The sequence below is a fragment of the Puma concolor genome, chromosome C2, assembly GCF_028749965.1.
Source record: "Puma concolor isolate L17-30 chromosome C2, mPumCon1.1.hap2, whole genome shotgun sequence".
Classification (NCBI taxonomy): domain Eukaryota; kingdom Metazoa; phylum Chordata; class Mammalia; order Carnivora; family Felidae; genus Puma; species Puma concolor.
The window spans coordinates 160,174,795-160,195,390 of record NC_141675.1 but is presented as its reverse complement, the minus strand read 5'-3'; the positions used below and the strand labels follow the sequence as shown (position 1 = coordinate 160,195,390).

The window sequence follows — 20,596 nt, the reverse complement described above, 5'->3', positions numbered from 1 at the left end:
AATCTTCTGGCGTCAGAAGGCAGCTGACAGTTTTGCACAACATGATTTCTTGAAGGCAAATGCCACGTACACTTGAAGGCCTCAAGTGTCATCATCTTAGAAAAGAATGTAATTGCACAGTAAGACAACGGAGGACTAAGCCCAATGTGCCTCCTGCTTGCGAAGATTACCTTAATATAGCGATCACAACCCTGACGGCAGTTCGGAACTTTGTAAAAGGGCGAGATGTGCTAATTTTCTTATCAGCTTTGGAAGGAAATACTCCCAAATGAGCGATCATGGAGAGTGTTTCTTGTTCAGAGTCCTGGAATCCACCGATCAATAGTAAAAGATACTTCTTTTGATAAATCAGAGCCTTTCTGAAGCTTTCTGCTCTCAAATAATGCAGATATAGTTTTTCCATCTGAAAGAAGAAAAAAGCAAAACAATCATGGAACAAAGACATCTTGCTGACAGAAGTTGTACAGTACGTTTGTACCATTGTGCTTTATTTTTTTTTTTAATTTTTTTTTTTCAACGTTTATTTATTTTTGGGACAGAGAGAGACAGAGCATGAACGGGGGAGGGGCAGAGAGAGAGGGAGACACAGAATCGGAAACAGGCTCCAGGCTCTGAGCCATCAGCCCAGAGCCCGACGCAGGGCTCGAACTCACGGACCGCGAGATTGTGACCTGGCTGAAGTCAGACGCTTAACCGACTGCGCCACCCAGGTGCCCCTGTACCATTGTACCATCTTTAAAAAGAACCAGACAGAGGCACCTGGCTGGCTCAGTCGGTGGAGCGTGCGACTCTTGATCTCAGGGTTGTGAGTTCAAGCCCCACGTTGGGCATAGAGACAACTTCAATATATAAATAAATCTTCAAAAAAAGAAAAAGAAAAAGAACCAGACTGTTTTCCTTCTCAGCAAATTGTCACATCAGCCCTGTGTGACCTCCGTCCCCAGGGACGGCTTTGCTGTGCAGAGTTTGATCTCCTGTATCAGACAAAAGGGAGACCACAGACTTCCTTTCCAAGCCTCAAGGGAGCCCCCCAAAGACCCCAGGAATCTGACCACAAGGTAAGGTGCGCCCCTGTGGCGGGGCGGGGTCTCATCCTGGGCCCCCTGGACATCTCAGGGGCTGTGGGAAATCCCTCAAGTCACATAGAGAGGTATGTCCTTATACCCTAATGCTGTGACACAATTTTTCACTCGAGAGGGCTCAGAGCACAAACCTCAGGGCCAACATGATGAGCAGGGCCCTTTCAGGGTGTGGAGACTGTGGTCTAACGGGACTCCAAGCACAGACACGAGGTTTGTGCGGAATGGGGCCAGCTTTCAGATGGAGGTGTTCTCACTTGAACTCCCCTCATGTGCGACAGCTCGACAGCTAGAACCAGCATGTCTCCCGGCTGGAAACAGGCACAGGGCGGGTACGTGTTTTGGCAGCTGTGCTCAGGCCCAGGGGAACCCCATGTCACAAGAATGCTTTTGCTGCTACAATGAACAGGCCAGGGTTTTTAAAGCACCGGGATTTTAGGTGTGGAGGGAGAATGACCAGGCACAGCAGAGAATTTTTAGGGGAAGCGACTCTGCAAGACACGTAAGGGCGGCCACCTGTCCCTACACGACTGTCGGACCCACAGAGTGTGCACCATCGAGAGCAAGCCCCGCCATGCACCGTGCTTCTGGGTGACCGGGACCCGTCCATGCAGGCTCGCTCAGGTGTGGGACGTCTCCGCACCTTCCCCTCAATTCTGCTGTGAGCCTTACACTGCTCTAGAAATAGACAGTCTTTATAAAAACAGACAAAGGGCACCAAGCAGGTGACACCGTGCACACCCAACACAGCCCTCAGACCCGCCCTTACCTTCATGCTGCAGGGGTTTGCATCCTCGCTTGCGGGCAACCCTGCCTCCGGCTGTCGCGGTGAGCTCTGTGACACCGTCCTGTCTTGCCTCCATGAAGACCTGTCCGGCCTCTGTAACGAACCACACACGGCATCGTCCACACGGCTGAGCCAACAGAGGAGTACCCTGAGAAACATGGCCGAGGGCAGAGTCGGCAGGAGATGACCCCTCGGAACCCCAGCCCCAGGGGCAGGGTCATGTTCAAACAGCTTGTTTCTTGCTCCCCCAGGGGTCTTTCCAGGGGGAGGCCCACCCCGGGTGCAAGGGGGCTGGGCGCACATCTCCCGAATGCCATGATGTGGGCCATGCCTGGGCCACCTTCAGCCTCTTTTCGCTGGTGCCTAAGCTGTCACGTGGTATTATCAATCAGATAATACTCACGGGTAGTTGCTACATAGCATTTATTGAAGTATGACTGCACAAAAGGTACATTTTTATTAAAAACAAAATCTAAATAATTATGAAAAGAACCCTGAATTCAAAGTGCTAAGCCTGTTAAACACCCTCATACTCTCTGGTCCTAGAAATGCTAACTCCTGGCAGGTGTGAATCCCTGGTTCTACTCCAGCACCAACAAATCACACTCTTGGAAACCTCAGCAAGGGCCCCACATGGGTGCCACGCACACTGAGGACGTCATGACCAGGCAGCGTGTCCAAATGCACACAGCATGGCCTGGACACCACGATGTGTGTGGAAGACGCCCAGAGCTCCAGTAGGGACGCGTTAACAGAGGAGGAGGATCCCACAGTGAGGACAACAAAGGGACCGCCCACATCGGACAACCAGGACCTGTTACTGAGGCCAAAGGGAGCTCCAAGTACTTGGGCCATGTGCACTGTGACCTCCGCCCCTCAGTCTGGAACAGGAATCAAAGGCAGCCTGGTGGCACCAGCCCCCAGCACCAGGACTTGGCTGAAAGGAGGAGCCTAGCACCAGGGTGACCCCGTGGAAGGGCCCTCGCCGGACCCATGATGAGGAAGAAGGAAAAGGACAGATGTTTGTTTTCCTGGTTCTAAAACACAGCCTGGGCTTTTCTGGAAAGAAACACTCTAGAAATGGAAATTGTCTTGGACATGAAGGGCAAAATGCCCCACCAGTTCACTCGCAGACTGTGACTTACTCCTTGAAAACATTTATTTCCTACAACGAAAGCAAAAATTATGTAGGACTACACCAAACTAAAAAAGCAAAGGAAACCATCAACCAACAATACATCCAATAAGAAGTGAACATCCAAAATATATTTTAAAAATTCATACAACTCAGTATGACAAACAATCCAATGAGCAGAGGATCTGAACAGTTTTCCCAGGAGACATCCAAGTGGCCAATAGACACCTGAAAAGATGCTCCACATCACTCCTCATCAGGGAAATACAAGTCAAAACCACAATGAGATACCACCTCACGCCTGTCAGAATGGCTATGACCAAAACGACAAGAAACAACAGATGTTGGCGAGGACGCCGAGAAAGGGGAACCCTCTTGCACTGCTGGTGGGAATGCAAACTGGTGCAGCTGCTCTGGAAAACACTCTGGAGGTTCCTCAGAAAGTTAAAAACAGAACTACCATACAATCCTGTAACTCCACTTCTGAGTATTTACTCAAAGAAAATGAAAAGATAATGTGAAAAAAGACCTGCACCCTATGTTAACGGCAGCATTATCTACAAGAGCCAAGATAGAGAAGCCACCCAAGTGTCCATGACAACATGCATGGACCTCGAAGGTATTATGCCAAGTGAAATAAGTCAGACAGAAAAAGACCAATACCATTTGATTTCACTTACATGTGGAATCTAAAAACACGCCCAATGAACAAACAAAACAGATTAGAAACAGGCTCACAGACACAGAGAACAAACTGGTTGGTGGCCAGAGAGAGGAGGGTCGGGGAACGGACAAAATGGATGGAGGGGACTAAGAGGTGCAAATGTCCAGTCGTAAAGAAGATGCAGCAGAGAGAACACAGTAACTGTGTGGTGACGGCTAGTAACCAGACCCAGGGTGGTCCCCGTTTTGTGATGTGTGTAAGTGTCGAACCACTATGTTACACACCTGAAGCTAATACAGTATCGTATGTCAATTTTTCTTCAATAGAAATAACTTCCTGATTTCCTTGTGAACTTTCACATAAAGGACAAAAGTGCTCTAAGGGTGACTGGACTTTAGTCCCACAGGGCCAACAGGATGCCTTCAACAAGGGACCTCCAAACACCTGTGAGCAAGTTCCAGAGAAGCAGACAGGGCTGTGAACTGGTGCTGATGACAGCTTTCATCAAGAGTAAAACACGGAGCTTTCGGGGTGCCTGGGTAGCTCAGTCAGTTAAGTGACTTCAGCCCAGGTCATGATCTCGCGGTTTGTGGGTTCGAGGTCCACATCAGGCTCTGTGCTGACAGTGTGGAGCCTACTTGGGATTCTCCCTCTCCCTCTGCCCCTCCCCTGCTCATGCTCTCTCTGTCTCTGTCTCTCAAAATACACAAATGAACTTAAAAAAAAAAAAGATTAAAACGTGCAGCGTTTAGAACTTCTCACATCAAAGAACGGAAGTCCTGAGTCTCCTTAGTGCTTGGACCCTACTTCCCCAGTACAGAGGTCCCTTTACTTTATCTCCCACCAGAGCTTCAAACACGCAAAGCAAAACTGGATGGAGCTTGAAGACAGACAAATTCACCATTCTGTTCAGTGATGTCAGTATCTCCCGTGTGGTGACTGCAGACAAGGAGGAGACAACTCAAAAGGCCACAGGACACCAACCAGCTGGACAAACTGACTTTCACAGGACCCTCTCCCTCCATCCAGCACCAGAAACATCAAGTCCATCACTAACTACCACCTGTTTTTCAGCGGGGGTGGTTGAAAAACAACCCACACTAGGCCCAGGTGGTTTCCTGGTTAAATTTTAACAAATATTTAAGGAAGAAATAAATACCAGCTCTATGTAATTTCTTCCAGAAAGTAAAAAGAGGAAACATGTTTCATCTTATTTTATGAGGCCAAAACCAGACAATGACAATATAAAAATAAAAAACAAAAAACCAACTCCAGATTAAAATCCCTCGTGAACCCAGATACAAAAATGCTCAACAAAATATTAGCAAATCAAACCCAACAATATATAAAAATAATAAGACATCATGACCGAGTGGGGCTTTTCCTGGCGCCACAAGATAGTCAACATCCAAAAATCAACGTAACGCACCCTGTTAACTGACCGAACAAGACAAAACACATCACCATATCAACAGGTGAAGAAAAAGCATAACAAATTAAACATCTGTTCAGGATACAGTCTTTGCACACTAAGGCTGGGGCCTTCCCGTGAGTACCTGCTCACCACCCTTCACAGTGACAGAGCAAAGGCCACCCCCAAGATGGGGGACCACGCCTGCACAAACACATCCAAGTCTGGAAGTCCAGCCTGTACACCAGGCAAGAAAAGAAAATCAAAGGTATTTGCATTGGAAAGAAAAAAATAAAACTTTCTATTCGCAGATGATGTAATTGTCCATGTAGAAAATCCTACAGAAACACTTCGAGGGTTAAAAAGTGAGGTTAGCAAGGTCACAGGACATCTAAGGTCCAGGCAAACCTATGAATGTTGATGTGTTTCCATACACTAGCCATGAATAATTGGAAAGCAAAACATTTGAAAAGTACCATTTACAACAGGCCCCTGAAAAATGAAATATTTAGGTAAAAATCTAACAAAATGTTTTTAGAATATGAATGCTGATGACTACAACATGTTTAAGAAAGAAATTTTATGGGATGCCTGCGTGGCTCAGTCAGTTGAATGTCTAACTTTGGTTCAGGTCATGATCCCATAATTTGTGGGTTTGAGCCCCGTGTTGGGCTCTGTGCTGACAGCTCAGAGGCTGGAGCCTGCTTCGGATTCTGTGTGTCTCTCTCTCTGCCCCTCCCCTGCTTATGCTTTCTCTCTCTCAAAAATAAACAAACATAGGAAAAAAAAAGAAAAGAAAAGAAAAAAAGGAAGAAATTTTAAGAGATTTAAATACATGAAGGGACATCCCAAGTTCACAGATGAGAAGATTCAATACCGCTAAATTCAATAACAGTTACAGTTATACAGTCAAGATGTCAATGCTTGCCTAAACCTCTATAATAGCGTTATTGAAATATAAATCACATACCATAAAACTTATCCTCTGAAAACAGTTGTTCAACAGGTTTTTAGTATGTTCATAGAATGCAATGATCACCAATGTGTAATTGGAGGAGGTTTTGTCACCCACACCTATCAGGCAGCTGGTGAGGGCCAGGAGAGCAGAACAGAGAATACACACACACACACACACACACACACACACACACACACACACACACACACACACACAACTGTGGAGCAACTTCTGACTTTGGCAAAGACAAACTGATAACAAAAGACAATCTTCAACGTATGCCAGCATAACTGGATATCAACCTGCATACAAATAACCCTTGACCTAACCCTCAGACCAAAAAAAAAAAAAAAAAAAAAAAAAAAGCAAAATGGATCCTAGACTTAAACGTAAGAAGGAAAACTATAAAACTCTTGGCACAATCCATAAAAAAACAAATTGACTTTATTAAAATTAAAACTGTTGTTTTGCAAAGAGTACTATCTATGCAGAAGAGACAACACAGACTGGGAGAAGAGATTTGCAAAACATATCACAATATATGAACTGGAAACACAACAAAATAAGAAAACAATGCCATTTAAAAGTGGGCGAAGACTATTTGTAACTACGTGGATGGAACTATAGGGTATTATGCTAAGCAAAATAAATCAGAGAAAGATATCGTGTGATTTCACTCATATGTGGAATTTAAGAAAAATAGATGAACATATAGGAAGGGAAGCAAAGATAGGATAAAAACAGAGAGGAAGACAAACCCTAAGAGACTCTTAAATACAGAGAACAAACTAAGGGCTGATGGAGTGGAGGTGGGTGGGGGATGTGGTAGATGGGTGATGGGCACCGAGGAGGACACCTGTTGTGATGAGTACTGGGTGTTATGTATAAGTAATGAACTACTACATTCTATTCCTGAAATCATTATTATGCTATATGTTAACTTGGATTTCAATGCAAATAGATAAAGGGGGAAAAAAAACACAAGTGGGCAAAGACTTGGAAGGACTCTTCACTAAAGAAGAAACACAGATGTCGCCGCGCACTGCGGGACGCTACAAGAAAAGGCACCGCCCGCCCCAAGCGTGAAGATGCTGAGGGACCCGACTCCCACGTTCCGTTCAAGGGCAAGTGAAATGGTGCAGCTATTGGGCACTCGGCAGGGTTCGGCAGAAATGTGACGGGACACGGCGTCCCCTCCTGGGTATTTACACCGGAGAAACGAACCCTGCTCACAGCAGCTTCCAGGAGCACTGACCACAATCGTTGAGCACTGGAAACAACCCCAATATTCTCCAGCAGCCAGACGGCTGAACTGAGGCACATCTGTGCACGGACGCTGCTCAGCAGCATGAGAGAAGAGCTGTTGATGCGCCAACGCCCAGCATGATCTCGTGGGCGCTAGGAGAGAAGTGAGGAGCCCTCCGAAACGTTACACACCGTGTGGGCCCGCTTCTGTGGCACCGGGAGAAGGCAAACCGCAGAGAGCCAGGCTGTGCCTACCGGCAGCCGGGAACAGGATGTGCTGCTGGGCCACGTGCTCCGCTAACAGTGTGGTCACACGGGGCACGAGAATCCACATGTGTGTGAAAACTCAAATGGCATCCTACCAGGGGCAGATTTTACTGCATACAAGTGCAAAAAACAATTAAAAATTTTTTCATCATAAAAGTAAAATCAGGGACATGACAATCTAAATATAAAAGAAAAAAAAAATCAGGCATTCTAAGAAGAAAGTCTACCAAACTATACAATCAGGAAAATTGAGGTCGTTTTCATTACGTAAAAGTCAAACGAACAGATTTCTTTTCATGAACATGTATCAAACATCATCTCCCGGCAAGGGTCCCGTGTCTGTGTACAAAGTGGAAAACCTGCTGAAATGTTATATAAGGCATCTGGCATCTTGGGGAGGTCAGAGCCCATGACAGCTAACTGGAAAGAACCAGCACTCAAGCCCACGGCCCAGAGGAAGCCCGGTTCACGCCATCTCCGAGCAGAAGCACCAGTACGTACGCTCCGGACACGGCCCTTCAGCAGGTGCTGCTTCAGAGACGTCTCCAGCTGGGACACCGCCAGGCGCAGCTCAGCCTTCTCCTGGGTCACTGTGCACAGAGCTTTCGTGAGGGAGTCATTGTCTTTCAGCAGGACATCCACCAGCTGGACCTGCAGCTCTGCTGGCATTTTTTTCTTGAAAAGAGAAAAAAATTAATGGATATACGTTTTTTGTTAAAAGGTACACACTTTAGGGGTCCCTGGGGGCTCAGTTGGTTGAGCGGCTGATTTGATTTCAGCTCTGGTCATGATCCCAAGGTTGTGAGATCGAACCCCGAGTTGGGCTCTGCGCTGGAGGTGGAGCCTGCTTGAGAATCTGTCTCTGCCCCTCACCTGTTCGCGCACGCTCTTAGTCTAAAAAAAAAAAAAAAGAAAAGGTACACACTGTGTATTTTTACTGTTGGTTATTTTCAGGAATTATAGTTTTACCCATATTTGGGGTTCAGTGACAGCTTGTGGGGCTAAGAAGAGCTGTCCATCTATGGGAGGGAAAACAGTAAGTGATCAAAGCACATTTCTCTTTGATCCTGTAAGAAACTGACTTCGCACAGCCCTGGGCTGCATTGACAGGGCCAGCCTGCTACAGAGCACCGGCCTGCTCACAGCTCTGTGAGCAAGGGGAGCACACAGAGGGCCCAGAGAGCAACTGTGGGTTCTTCCCCGAGGGTCCGACGAGTAAGTCCCTTAACACAGGTTCGTTACTTCCATAATCAGAGCCACACTCAGCCTACAGCAGGCACAGGACACTGACAGAGGCACTGGTAAATAGGGCAGGATGCACCACACTGACCCCTCATGCTCAGCAGGTACAAGGTCCCCTGCTGCCTACATGCATGCTGCCTTCACAATAAACAGGATGTTTTCACGATTACCAAGGAACATCTACCAGGAATTTGTGTCAGACACCACGACTTTTTTTTTTTTAACGTTTATTTTTGAGAGCTGGGGGAAGAGGGGGGCAGAGAGAGAGGGAGACACAGAATCTGAAGCAGGCTCCAGGCTCCGAGCTGTCAGCACAGAGCCCGAATGGGGCTCAAACTCATGAACCATGAGACAGATCATGACCTGAGCCAAAGTCGGATGCTTAACCAACTGAGCCACCCAGCTGCCCAGCAACCACAACTTCTGATCACCTTCCTACGCAGCTGACAGGCGCAGCTGAGAGCTCAGGGTCTCAACCCAGGTGTACATGGAGCAGGCTGGGCCTGGGGCAGAGCAGCCCGTGCCCCTCTGGGGGGAGTGCCTGAGCATCGGCAAGGTCAGGCGGCTTTCTGGGGGCAACACGTGGCAATGCCCAAGAAGACACCCACTTCTCTGTGGCAGCGGAGGAGGGATACAAGGAACCGCAAAGGCAGCCCCACCTCTCACCTGGGAGGAGTTGGGCGCGCTCAGCTCAGACTTGAGTTCCTCTAACATGTGCAGTAAGGACGTCACTGCTTTCTCATTTGATGATGTCCAGTCACCAATTGTCCTGTGAAAATAAACAGACACTTAGAGGGTTCACCCAGATCCCAACTGATAATCACCTAAAGCCACTGGGAGGGAACGCGTGGAGAGATGACAAATGGGTCCAATGCAGCCCCAGGAGGACTTGCTTATGACTGCTTCGTCAAGCCATGCCCTGTCCACAAAGTTAGGGACTCGGGGCCTCTCTAATGACAGTGGTGGCCCTGAGGTGGTGCAGCCCTGTGCACAGTCTGAGAAGCCCAGGAAAGTCTGCTCAGAGATCATACTGCTGTATAAACGAATCCAATTACAGACGGGAGAACCGTATTTGCTGAGTTTCTGTGCCTACAGGAAAAGGCAAATATTAATTTAATTAATTATACTGTCAACACTCCTGTCAGTCCCTCAACCCTGCAGACACACCCTGGTCACGTGAGTGGTGATCCTGAGGACGTGGGCAAGGCAGACACAGCGCGGATGCTTGGCCCCACCCAACCGCGGTGGGAGTGGGCAGGAGGGGCCTGGCGTCAGGTCCAGACCCTCTGGGTGGTGAGCAATTGTAAAAGGGCATGAGGAGAACAGATCTAAAAGAAACTTGGATTTTTCTCTCATATCCAAATAGAGAAAACACATGCTGTCAACACCTTTCAAGAGAGTGCTGCCCACAAATGTGTCAACACGTGGCGAGAGGAACAAGCGTCTGTTGCTTAAAAATGGGCACCTGACACCAAACACCGGCGCCAGCCTCGTGCACGCTCCTCACGGAAGAGGCGGGGCTCGCGGGGGCGTGGCCGGAGCCCTCGCGCTCACCTGTCCACCGTCTGGCTGACGAAGCTGGTCAGGAGCCCGGCGGCCCAGAGCAGCTGCTGCCGGACCTTCTCCAGGCTGAGCCGCTGCTCCTGCAGCCGCGCCGACTCCGGGCACTGGCGCTGGCGGGCCTCCTCCTTCGCCTCCAGGTCCTGAACCGTCCGCTGGAGCTGCCGGATCTTGTGCTCGTCACGCTGGCGCCGCAGTTCCAATTCTCGCTATTGTCAACGGCAAAACAACAGACGGGCCCTTCGTGCGCACGTTCCAGAAGCAGAAGGCAGAAGCCCCGCCCTCAGCAGGGGGCGGCCCCTGGCCGGCACCCTCCACACGGGGCGTGGAGTCAGGGCAGCCCCCCTGCCTCAGACGGACGGGGTCTCGGCGGTGAAGGCTCGACCTGCATTTCTGAGAACTGTCAGGCCCTCACCAGTGTGAGGAGGGGACGCCACATGCCGAAACGAGGAGGAGTCTTCACGGGCCCCAGTTCTGGCACCCGACCTTGACGTGCGCGCGCGCACACACGCCAACACACAGACACGGGCAGGGTCAAGCACCTGCACTAAGTGCAACCCGCCTCACTTACAAAATGCCCTTCAGCACGGAGTGTGCCGGGTGCCTGGGAGAAAGCGAACAGTCCCCAGCTTCCTGCCCGACACGGGGATCTGGGCCCCCTCCAGGGAGACAGAGGGAGTCACCTGGTGGAAACCCCTCTGGGCAGCCCTAAGCCTGACAGGGGCGGCCCGGTGGAGCTTCCGTGGGTGAGGAGGCCCCAGGAGAGGCGGGAGGCGGCACCGTGTCTGGAGACAAGCAGACAGATACCCGCGAAATTGGGAGGGAACCTCGGGTGCCCAGAACCCGGCCCGGGCCTCCCTCGACACGCCCCGTGCATCGCGGACCACAGGCTCTTCCTGGCATCGCTCGATTAACGCTCCAGCCTCGTGTGGACACAGGGATCATTACTTCTCTATTTTCCAAGTTAGGAAAGCAACATACCAAGAAACCTACAGGTTTATTTTTATAAGTAAAATAAAAAATAAATAAAATAAAAAATTAAACTTACTTTTTAAAAAAATTTTAACCATCAACAGTGAAAATAACACCAAAGGGGCTACATCAATCACTTCAAATTCTTTCCAAGATGCATCATGAAGAATAATTACTTATTTAACTTAGGAAACATTTTCTTTGCATTTTTTAAGCAATCACATTACCACTCGTTTAAAAAAAAAAAATCAAAATTCAATAATAGGGTTTGGCTGAAAACTTTAGAGACAGTTTGGGCAAGTCCATAAGAGGCACACGAAGGCTACAGGCCACTGTTCCCATGGAGAAAGAGTAAACACACATACACACACACACACACACACACACACACACACACACACACACAATCTGGAACACGTTTGGGGATGCTGTGTGACGAAGGCCCATCTGGGGCTTGACTCTACTTGCTTCCTTCACAAAACAACATGGGGTGCTTCCCGGCCGCACGGCGCCCATTCTGTCACACCTCCAAACTACTCCTGCGTTTCCAAGACTCTGGGCGGTAAATGCAGCCACTACAGCAAGGGCTGCTTACGCCACTGCGAAGGCCACGTGCAAAACATATTGCCGCTGACACACACTGCAGCGCAGACGAGCCCCAAAAACATCAGGAAAGGAGTCAGACAAGGAAAGGCCACGCGGGCGCGGGGTGGGGGTGGGGGGTGGTTCCTTCATAGGAAGGTCCAGCACAGGCCAATCTGCAAACAGACCGTAGACTCGCGGTGGCCAGGGCTGGAGGAGGAAGTGAGGGTGAGTGCTAACAACATGAGGCTCAACACGGGGTGGTGAACACAATCTACAGCTGGCTGTGGTGACGAGTCCACAGCTCTGAGTTTGTACTAAAACTGCAAAGGACGCAATTCAGGTTGGTGAACTCCACGTATCTCAGTGAAGCTGTTAAAACATACTGATCACACTCCCCACATGAACTTCCAAAACTAATTTTATACCATTTGGGGGTCTGATTTATCTTTGTAACACTTAGAAATCTAGACTTTTGATTTTAGAAACACATAGTCATTTCTCAAACATTTCACGGCAGGCTAACCACTGAAAAGACCAGGCCACTGATTTTCCTTGTGTGTTTTTAAAAAATATTTTTAGTATATGTGCTGCCAAAGTGAGCACTAAAAAAGATTTTTAAAGAGGGCAAAACATACGTGAATCCACATGAAGACACAGGATATAATTTTCTCAGAAATAAAGGCTCTGGTTGACATAAAATATACCTAAAAGTAACATTTTATCCAAAAAATAAAAGGAATACTTCTCAACCTGTGGGGCAAAAATCATCCCAATATGAAAATCAAAGACACCACAACTTTATGGGGTGCCTGGGTGGCTCAGTTGGTTAAGTGTCCACCTTTGGCTCAGGTCATGATCTATCTCATGGTTCATGAGTTCGAGTCCCATGTCAGGCTCTGTGCTGACAGCTCAGAGCCTGGAGCCTGCTTCAGATTCTGTGTCTCCCTCTCTCTCTACTCCTCCCTCGCTCATGCTCTGTCTCTCTCTCAAAAATAAATATAAAAAAAAAGACACCACAACTGTAAAAGTACAGACCAACATCTCTCATGAACATAAATGCAGAATCCTTAACAAAATACTAGCAAACCGAATCCAGCACTATATAAAAAAGAATCCTACACCAAAGTTAAGTGGGATTCATCCCATGAGCGCAAGGCTGGCTCCACCGGTGAAACCGAACGAGAAACGTGACATTAAGAGAATAAAGGGCAAAAACCATAGATTTCAAGACACCAAAACCACAAATCCAACTCACTCTCGAGACTGAAAACAAGACACGAAAAGTCTGAATAAAACAGGTACCCTGAGAATCTCCTCTGATGAAGGGCAGCTGTCACAGCTGGGGGTGGAGGACGGGTAACAGGCTGCAGCACCTCCACTCAGCACTGCAGGAGGGACGAAAGGCACCCGGACCAGAAAGGAAGAAGTAAACCTACATCTCCGTGCAAGTGACGTGATCTCATATGTGGAAAAGCCCAAAGAACGCATCAAATGACTGGAAACAACAAACAAGCGCAAGGGCACAAGATGCAAGATCGACAGAAGGCCCAACGGCATTGCTCTAGGCCAGCAGGGAACCATCTGCTCACGGAAAGAAGAAACCAGTTCCACTTACGACAACACCAACCCCTAATAAAACACTCAGAACAACAGAACCACAGCGTTAACGCTCGTCATCTGAAAACAGCAAAACGCGGCTGAAAGAAATCAAAGACCTGAACGCGCGGACAGACTTCCAACCTCACAACTCGTGGAGGTAACATCGCTGAGGTGGCCTCACCCCCCAAAGTGACCTGCAGAGTCAAGGCTGGGCCCCAGAACCCTACGGTCCCCGAACACCCAAGCCCTGACAACGAGCGAGGTTGGAGACTCACGCTTCTCGACACGGAAACCTACAAAGCTGCGATAACCAGGGGGCAGCAGGGGACAGACGCACGGACCAGCGGGACGAAGGAGTGGCCCAGGGTCAAGCCCCCATGTGGCGCTCTCGGCCCCCTGGCTGGCTGCTGGGTGCCGACGCGGTCGGCGGTGCTCTCACCAGTCTCTCCTTGTCTCGAGCCTGCCTCTTCTCCGTGTCGGCCCGGCCGGGCCTCGTCTCTGCTCTCCTTCTTGCGTCCTTGTGTCCTTCCCGTGCAGCCAGCCTCGCCTGTGAGCGCTTTAGTCCTGCCTGCTGCTGTGAGGAACTCTCCCCCTCTGTCGGCTCCCAAGCCTGGGCGGGCTCCACAGCGGAGGTCTGCGTGCCCCTTACCTCCTTCTCCCTCTCGATCTCTGCACGCTGCTTCTGCACATCGGCCACCAGCTGCCGCTGCACCTGCTCCAGCCTCGCCTGCAGCTCCGCCGCGCGGGACTTCTCTTCCTTCAGCTTCCTCAGCAGAGCGCGATGCGCCGGGGCCTCCTGTGCTCGGCTGCTCAGCTGCTCCGTCAGGAGGCGCTCGTGGCGCAGGGCCGTGGCCAGCTCCAGCGACCGGTCCTTCTCGGCCTCCAGGCTGCGCCGCAGCTCGGACAGCTGGCTCCGCTCCTGCGCCAGCAGCGCCTCACAGCGCGAGGCCTCGATCCGCAGCTCCTTCTGAAGGTTGTCCTTTGCCGTCTGCTCGTGCTTCAGTGCAACGCACAGTCTATTACTCTGAGCGTGCTGCTTCTCCAAAGAGAGTCTTAGCTCCTGTATCAGGGAAAAGATGGGAAAAAGCAAATCAAGAGAAGTGTCAAAACCATCTTCCTGCCCCAATTTCTGCTCATATTCTTCGACCTAGCAATTACACTTCTTTATCCTACAGGTACAAGGAAACCATGTAACAATTCTTCTGTTACTTTGCCATTTTTATTCAGGGATGAAGTACTTTCCTGAAGCAGTGTTCGGTAAATGCACACCTTCCCTAGAACCACAACACCCTGGACACTCAGACACACGATGTTTTAGCCAAGCCACAGTCCCCGGGTGGGTGAAAGACGCTTTTGCCCAGCCCTGGGACTGAGGAACACAGAGCACCTGCCAGACCCGTGGCCATCAGAGATGCCAAACAGCATGCCAATTCACACACACAACCTCCACTGCACAGAGAAGCCGGGTCACTGCCATTTATGCAGTCTGGCACGCACTTCCGAGGCTGTGCTCCGTGCGGCCAGACAGTGGGGGTTGTGAGCACCCGTCTGTCACCACGAAAACGCTGCTGTACCGCAGACGCAGGCCTGCTTCACTGCTGTTACACCCTGCCACCAGGAACGTGACCACAGGGAGACGGGGAGCTGGGCCCTATGAGGAGCTGCGCTCCCACCTGCCAGCCCCACTGCCCCCCACCAACCCCCCCACCTGCTGGCCCCACCGCCCCCCGCCAGCCCAGCGCCCAGGCACCTCCAGGGTCTTGGAGCTCTGGCCCTCCCTCTGCAGGTGCTGCAGCTGCTCCTCCTCCAGCCGGCTCTGCAGGGCACGCTCCTTCCCGCGCTCGCTCTCCAGCTCCTGCAGCGCGGCCTTCAGGTTGCTCTCCTTGCTGTCCAACACAGACCTGTGCAGGAGAGGGAGCGACACACCAGGCTGCAGCGCCTGGGCCGTAGACAGACCCGGGGCACCTATCACAACACGCGCACATGCCGCGTTCCTCGACAAAAGTGCGGACAGAACCCGGGAGCCAGGAGGTGCTGTGTGGGAGGAGGATTAGGGCCCCCACCTCAGCTGGAGGACCTCCTTCTGTGCCTCGCTGAGGGATGCCAGCAGCCTCTCGTTGTCCTGTTTACACTCGCGGAGCTCAGATCTTAAGTCTCTGACGACGGTCTGCTCTACCACCAGGAGCTTCCGAACGCTGCTGGCTTTCTCTTGCTCTTCATTCAGCGTTTTCTGTACGTCACTTGCTATACGTTTTTCCTGCTCAACCTTGTATGCCAATAACTCAACTGAGAAAGACGTTAGGGGACATAAGATACCATTACTCGTGAATCTCGGGTGAGCTGTACAAATGATTTCACAAACTGAAGACAAACCAGTACGGAGAGGGAGATGTATTCACTCTCAGGGAAAATGAGTTTTCCAGGCCGATGGCCAGGACACCGGAGGCTCATTCCCTCCAGGCCTCGGGGCACCCAGAGTCGTGCAGGCAGAGTGGCCGTGCAGACCAGAGGCCGTGCAGACACGGCTCCCCAGGGCCAGCTGTTCAGGTCCGGGGTCTCCTGGAGGCAGGAGTGAGGATTGAGCCGAGATGGACGTGCACGAAGACCAGGTGTGTCCGTCTCCACAGTCGTCCTAAATCGCCACCTCACCCATCACTCCAACACTTCGTGCTTCCCAACAGAGACTGCCTCGACCCTAGCAGCTTCCCTAGCAGTTCTTGGGAGAGAACTCTCCCAAGACTTAGCAAAGAAATAACCCTGGTTCTCTATAGTCTCCCGGGGAAAAAGGAAGGGAAAGAGACGGTCAATCCTCCATGAGGCTGGCACTACTCCCACACCAGAACTCAGAGACTGGAAGCTACACACCAGTAGCCCTCATGCATTTAGATGCAAAATACCAGTAAGTCCGGCCCAGAAATGCTCACGAGGTAATGCAACATGGCCCAAACACAAAGCATTGCAAGGCCTGGCCCATCATTCGGCACCCAGCACTAGGAAGAGAAGGGGCTGTGCACGTGGATGGAGAGCATGTGCAGAGACCACTGCTGGCAGCCTGTGTGAGGGTGTGAGGCGGAACACCTCTCCTATGGCCGGACGCCTGCCACGGCGGCACGCGACGGCCTAACTGGAGCAATCAGTAGGAGGAGGTGGCAGATGGGAAGGAGAAAACAAAATGCTTTTTATTCAGAGATGATGTGAGTATCTATAAGAAAGTCCCAAGGAACCTAAATTAACATAAACGCGTAAAACAGGCTGCTTAGACCTAGTGCAAGCCCCAGGGACTCCCAGACACGGTCCTGCTGGTGTCCAGCGCTCACACCAATACAGACCCCCCACTGCCTGGGCGGTGCCACAGAGTCGCTTTTCCAGGAGTTCTGTGAACTAAGAAATGCCGAGGCCGATGGTCCCCATATCCAGGGACCCGGACAGACCAGCCCCAGTGCTGGGCAGCGGGAGGGGCAGTGCTCACCCTGCCTGCGCAGCTGGTGCTCCTGCCGGCTCCCGCGGGCCTCCGCGCTGGTCAGCGCCGCACACAGCTGCTGCAGCTTCTCCTGGTTCTGCAGGTGAGTCATCCGCAGCTGGGCGCGCAGAGCCTGGATCTCGGACAGCAGGCTGCTCCGGTCTGACAAGCGAAGGTGCTCCAAGGACTTTTCCTGCAGGTATCCCCGGAGCCGGGGTGGCAAAGGAGGGAGAGCAGGGTCACAGACATGGCCACGTGGAGGAGCACCCCCTAGACGGGGGAGCAGGGAGCACGTCCCAAGGGCGGGGGAGGCTGGGCCAGGCCAGCATCTCCAGGCACAAACAGCCCACTGTCCACAAATTCTTGCTTCCAGCTTCATGGGCACAAGCTTGGGGACCGAGCAAGAACAAATTCACAGGACAAAGGTGGCCTAGAACACAGGCACAGAGGCCCCTGGGGACCTTCAGGCCTCACTTGCACCCTGGTCTGTGCCAGAGGCTGCTCTGACCTGCCACAGACCCTGCATCTGGATTCTAGTGCCCTCTCCTACAAGGGACCTTGGGGAAGCAGGCCCCCCAGGGCCCTCACAGTGCCGGGCTCCCACGCACAGCCTGGGCCGGACCACTTAGCACCACTCTGTTTCCAAGGAAAGGCAGGATATTTCCAGAATAGATTCTATTTGCATTCCTCCTCAGTCACTACCACACTCCAAGGTCAGGGGAAACACAGGGACCAAAATTCACCGTCAGTGGCTCTGGGCACTAAATCGAGGCACGTGCTCACCTGCTCCTGGACCACCTTCTCTAGCCTCTGCAACAGGGAGCTGTGGTCCCCGGGGTCAGAGCCGCAGGGCCGGGGCTGCAACTCGGCCCTCAGCATCTCCCGTTCTTTTCCAAACGCCTCCTGAACGATCTGTAGAAACTCTCCTCTCCAGTCGAGGCACATGTCAGGAAACTCCTAAAATATTGGAGCGAACAGTTCGGTGTTTCCATAAATGCACCCTGCAGGCTGAAGCAGACCACCCAACAGAAGACCACGACCAGCCCAGGGCACGAAAAGCCAAGCCCGCCATCGTGAACGAAGAAGGTGCTGAAGGAGACAGCAGGTAAGACTGAGAAAACGTTGGCAGGCAAACCTCCTTCCCCACCGCTGCTCTGCCAGGCCCTGGGGCGGGTGCCCGCTGACTGGCTGCTCCCGCCCCCACTGTAGGCCTGGGCCCGGCACTGCCCTCTTGCCCACCGCTCCCTCCGCCCCCTGTGGCCTTGGACAGGGTTCAGCACCTGGCTCTCGCTCTGTGCCGCCCCGGGTCCTTGGTTGCAAAGTGGGCACTGAGACCCTGTGGGCTCAGGCCCGGCCCCATGTCCTCCTCCCACTGAGCCCCGCCACACATCTTCCCACGGCCTCTCTTGCCCTTACAGGGCTGGAATGTGCTGGCAAACATGACTGAGAAGGTGACTAGCCAGGAGCACGGCCCCTGTGTCCACTGACGACCCTGTTCTTCCCTTTATTCCACTCATTTGGCCAAGCAACTCACTCAAAGTGCTCCATGCCCACAGCCTATTTTCTTTCAGGCAGAATGCCACCATACCTTCTCTCCCTTTAGGAGTGTGGGGCTCGGGTGCCTCCTCAGGGCCGGGATTGCCTCCAACAGGCCAGGGCCTTCCCTTGGGAATCGCTCGAGGGAGGCACTTGGCTCGCCCTTGCTCAGGGCGCTAGGCGGCCCACGGTACTCGGACAAGGCCAGTATGTGGTGGCTCTCATCACACACCATCTGCAGCAAAGCCTGCAACGGGACGTGCATTTCAGAAAGAGGGAAAAGGAGCTTGAAGCTAGTCATGCGTTCAGCACCCTGCCCCCCACTCGCGAATGCTCACTAGAGCCACACACATAGCACCCCCATGGCTTGTATCAAAGAGCAGATCCTGCCGTTCTGTGAGATTTTCAAACTTTCCTCCCCCGTAACCTTCAGAGACTGCTAGAAAAATGGTTTGAAGGACAATTTCTGCTTAAGCTACTCCAAGGACGCCCCACCAGGGTCTGCACGGTGGATGCCACCCCTACCATCCCTTCACGAATCCTGGGTGGGGCTCATGGTGGGGCCTCCCCAGAGCTGCCCCCAGGTTGGGGGCCACACAGTGTCCAAAGTAACCACGAAGGTCCTCACTCCACGTGCAAAGATCCACTCAAGGGGCATGTGAGGCCTAAACTCTGGAGAATAGATGGCAATAGGTGTCTCAAACAGGGAAGTATGGAAGTAGCAACGGGAAGCTATAACAGAGTACAACTATTTAACCAGAAATAGGTTTTGCTAGGACTTCAATCATGGGACCCAAAAACGTAAAATACTAACACAAAAGTACAAAACACCCAAACCCCACGTGACGCTTACCTTAAAGACAATTCTCTTTAATGACCCTAGAAACACTTTTACTTTAAAAAACCTTCCGTTTGCTAGACGCCAGGTCTAGCGGCCCAGATGGCGGCCCCTGTGGGTGCGGCTGGAGGTCTACGACCTCCTGCATCCACCCGTCCACCCTCGTCCTCTGCTTGCAGAGATAGGGAGGGCTGACGTTGTCACTTGCCACCTTTTCAACACTCTCCTGATAAACGCAGAAAGAGTGCCAGTGGCGAGGGAGGTACTCTGCCTGCGCCTTTCCGAGAGCAAAGCTTCCCGTGAGGCCATCGCACCCTTCAGTGATGTCACAGGACCCCTGGGGTCCGATGCTGGCTGGGGCCTGGAGGTCTGCAATCGGTTTGGACCTTGGGTACCACAGATATAACCACTGGGTCCAAGGAGGTTCCAGAACCCTGTCCTCAGGACTGGCATTCTGTTCAGGAACCTGCATCGCTGTGACCAGCCCACCCTTCTCGTGACCTCCCATGTCGGCCTGTCACTCGGGTGCCCCTGTCTGCTCCAGCTGATGCACGGTGCGCCATAGGCCAATCACTCGCCCCCATTCATAGCTGCTTCCAGCAGGGCTCTTGAGGAGTCCAAGCCTGGCCACCCAAACCCCTTGCTCAGGGACGCCCCCCCCCCCCCAGTATCCCCAGCTTCAGGGCCCCCAGAGCCGTGACCACACCGCGGTCCTGAGACTCAGCCCCTGCGGGCACCACTCTGCCTCGTGGGGCCAGCTGTCAGACGACTTGACTCTTGGCGCAGTCGTCCCTCACGGTGAGCAGTGTGGCTTCACGCTCCAGAAACACAGGTGGCAACTTAAACCAGAGTGACCTGAGAAACCTCCCAGAAAATACCCAGACATCAGGAATACTGAAGTCGCTGGTTCCGACTGAAGCGAACAGAGACCTGCAGGCTAACTTCCCAGCATCCACACAGCCCCCTGCAGGCAACCTCGGTTGCTTTGCAAAAGGGCTCCAGGGCAAGTACTGGGCTTCTTTCTGGTTTTCCTTTTTCAATCATCTAGTGTTAAACCTCAAAGCCTAAGTACGTAGAATTGTCATCAGAACCACGTTTATTCCTTAAAAATTACAAACTCCTCTAACATGAGACTGCCTGGATTGGAAACACTAACAGAACATATCTTTAACATTCTATGTCACGTAGAAAATTAAGGAATGCAAAAAAGGAAATTAAAAAAAACAGCCAAAAAACATACTCCCGTATCAAAAAAATT

General features: G+C 51.6%; 1 protein-coding gene across 8 annotated transcripts in view; it reads right to left on the bottom strand.

Annotated features, from left to right (window-relative positions):
• Positions 1–20,596, bottom strand: part of PCNT (pericentrin) — a 134,030-nt gene that overhangs the window by 6,034 nt on the left and 107,400 nt on the right. For 5 of the 8 annotated variants that reach the window (XM_086676210.1, XM_086676207.1, XM_086676211.1 and 2 more), the window contains 11 exons: positions 18,553–18,747; positions 17,748–17,921; positions 16,974–17,157; positions 15,568–15,790; positions 15,255–15,405; positions 13,944–14,564; positions 10,343–10,557; positions 9,455–9,557; positions 8,048–8,221; positions 1,849–1,959; positions 171–403 (listed from right to left, as the gene is read on the bottom strand). In XM_086676210.1, coding sequence (XP_086532336.1) covers positions 171–403; positions 1,849–1,959; positions 8,048–8,221; positions 9,455–9,557; positions 10,343–10,557; positions 13,944–14,564; positions 15,255–15,405; positions 15,568–15,790; positions 16,974–17,157; positions 17,748–17,921; positions 18,553–18,747 — 2,384 coding nt within the window. Of the gene's footprint in view, positions 1–170; positions 404–1,848; positions 2,015–8,047; positions 8,222–9,454; positions 9,558–10,342; positions 10,558–13,943; positions 14,565–15,254; positions 15,406–15,567; positions 15,791–16,973; positions 17,158–17,747; positions 17,922–18,552; positions 18,748–20,596 lie in introns of those variants that run through there. The other 3 variants (XM_086676213.1, XM_086676215.1, XM_086676214.1) reach the window with 2 other exon arrangements.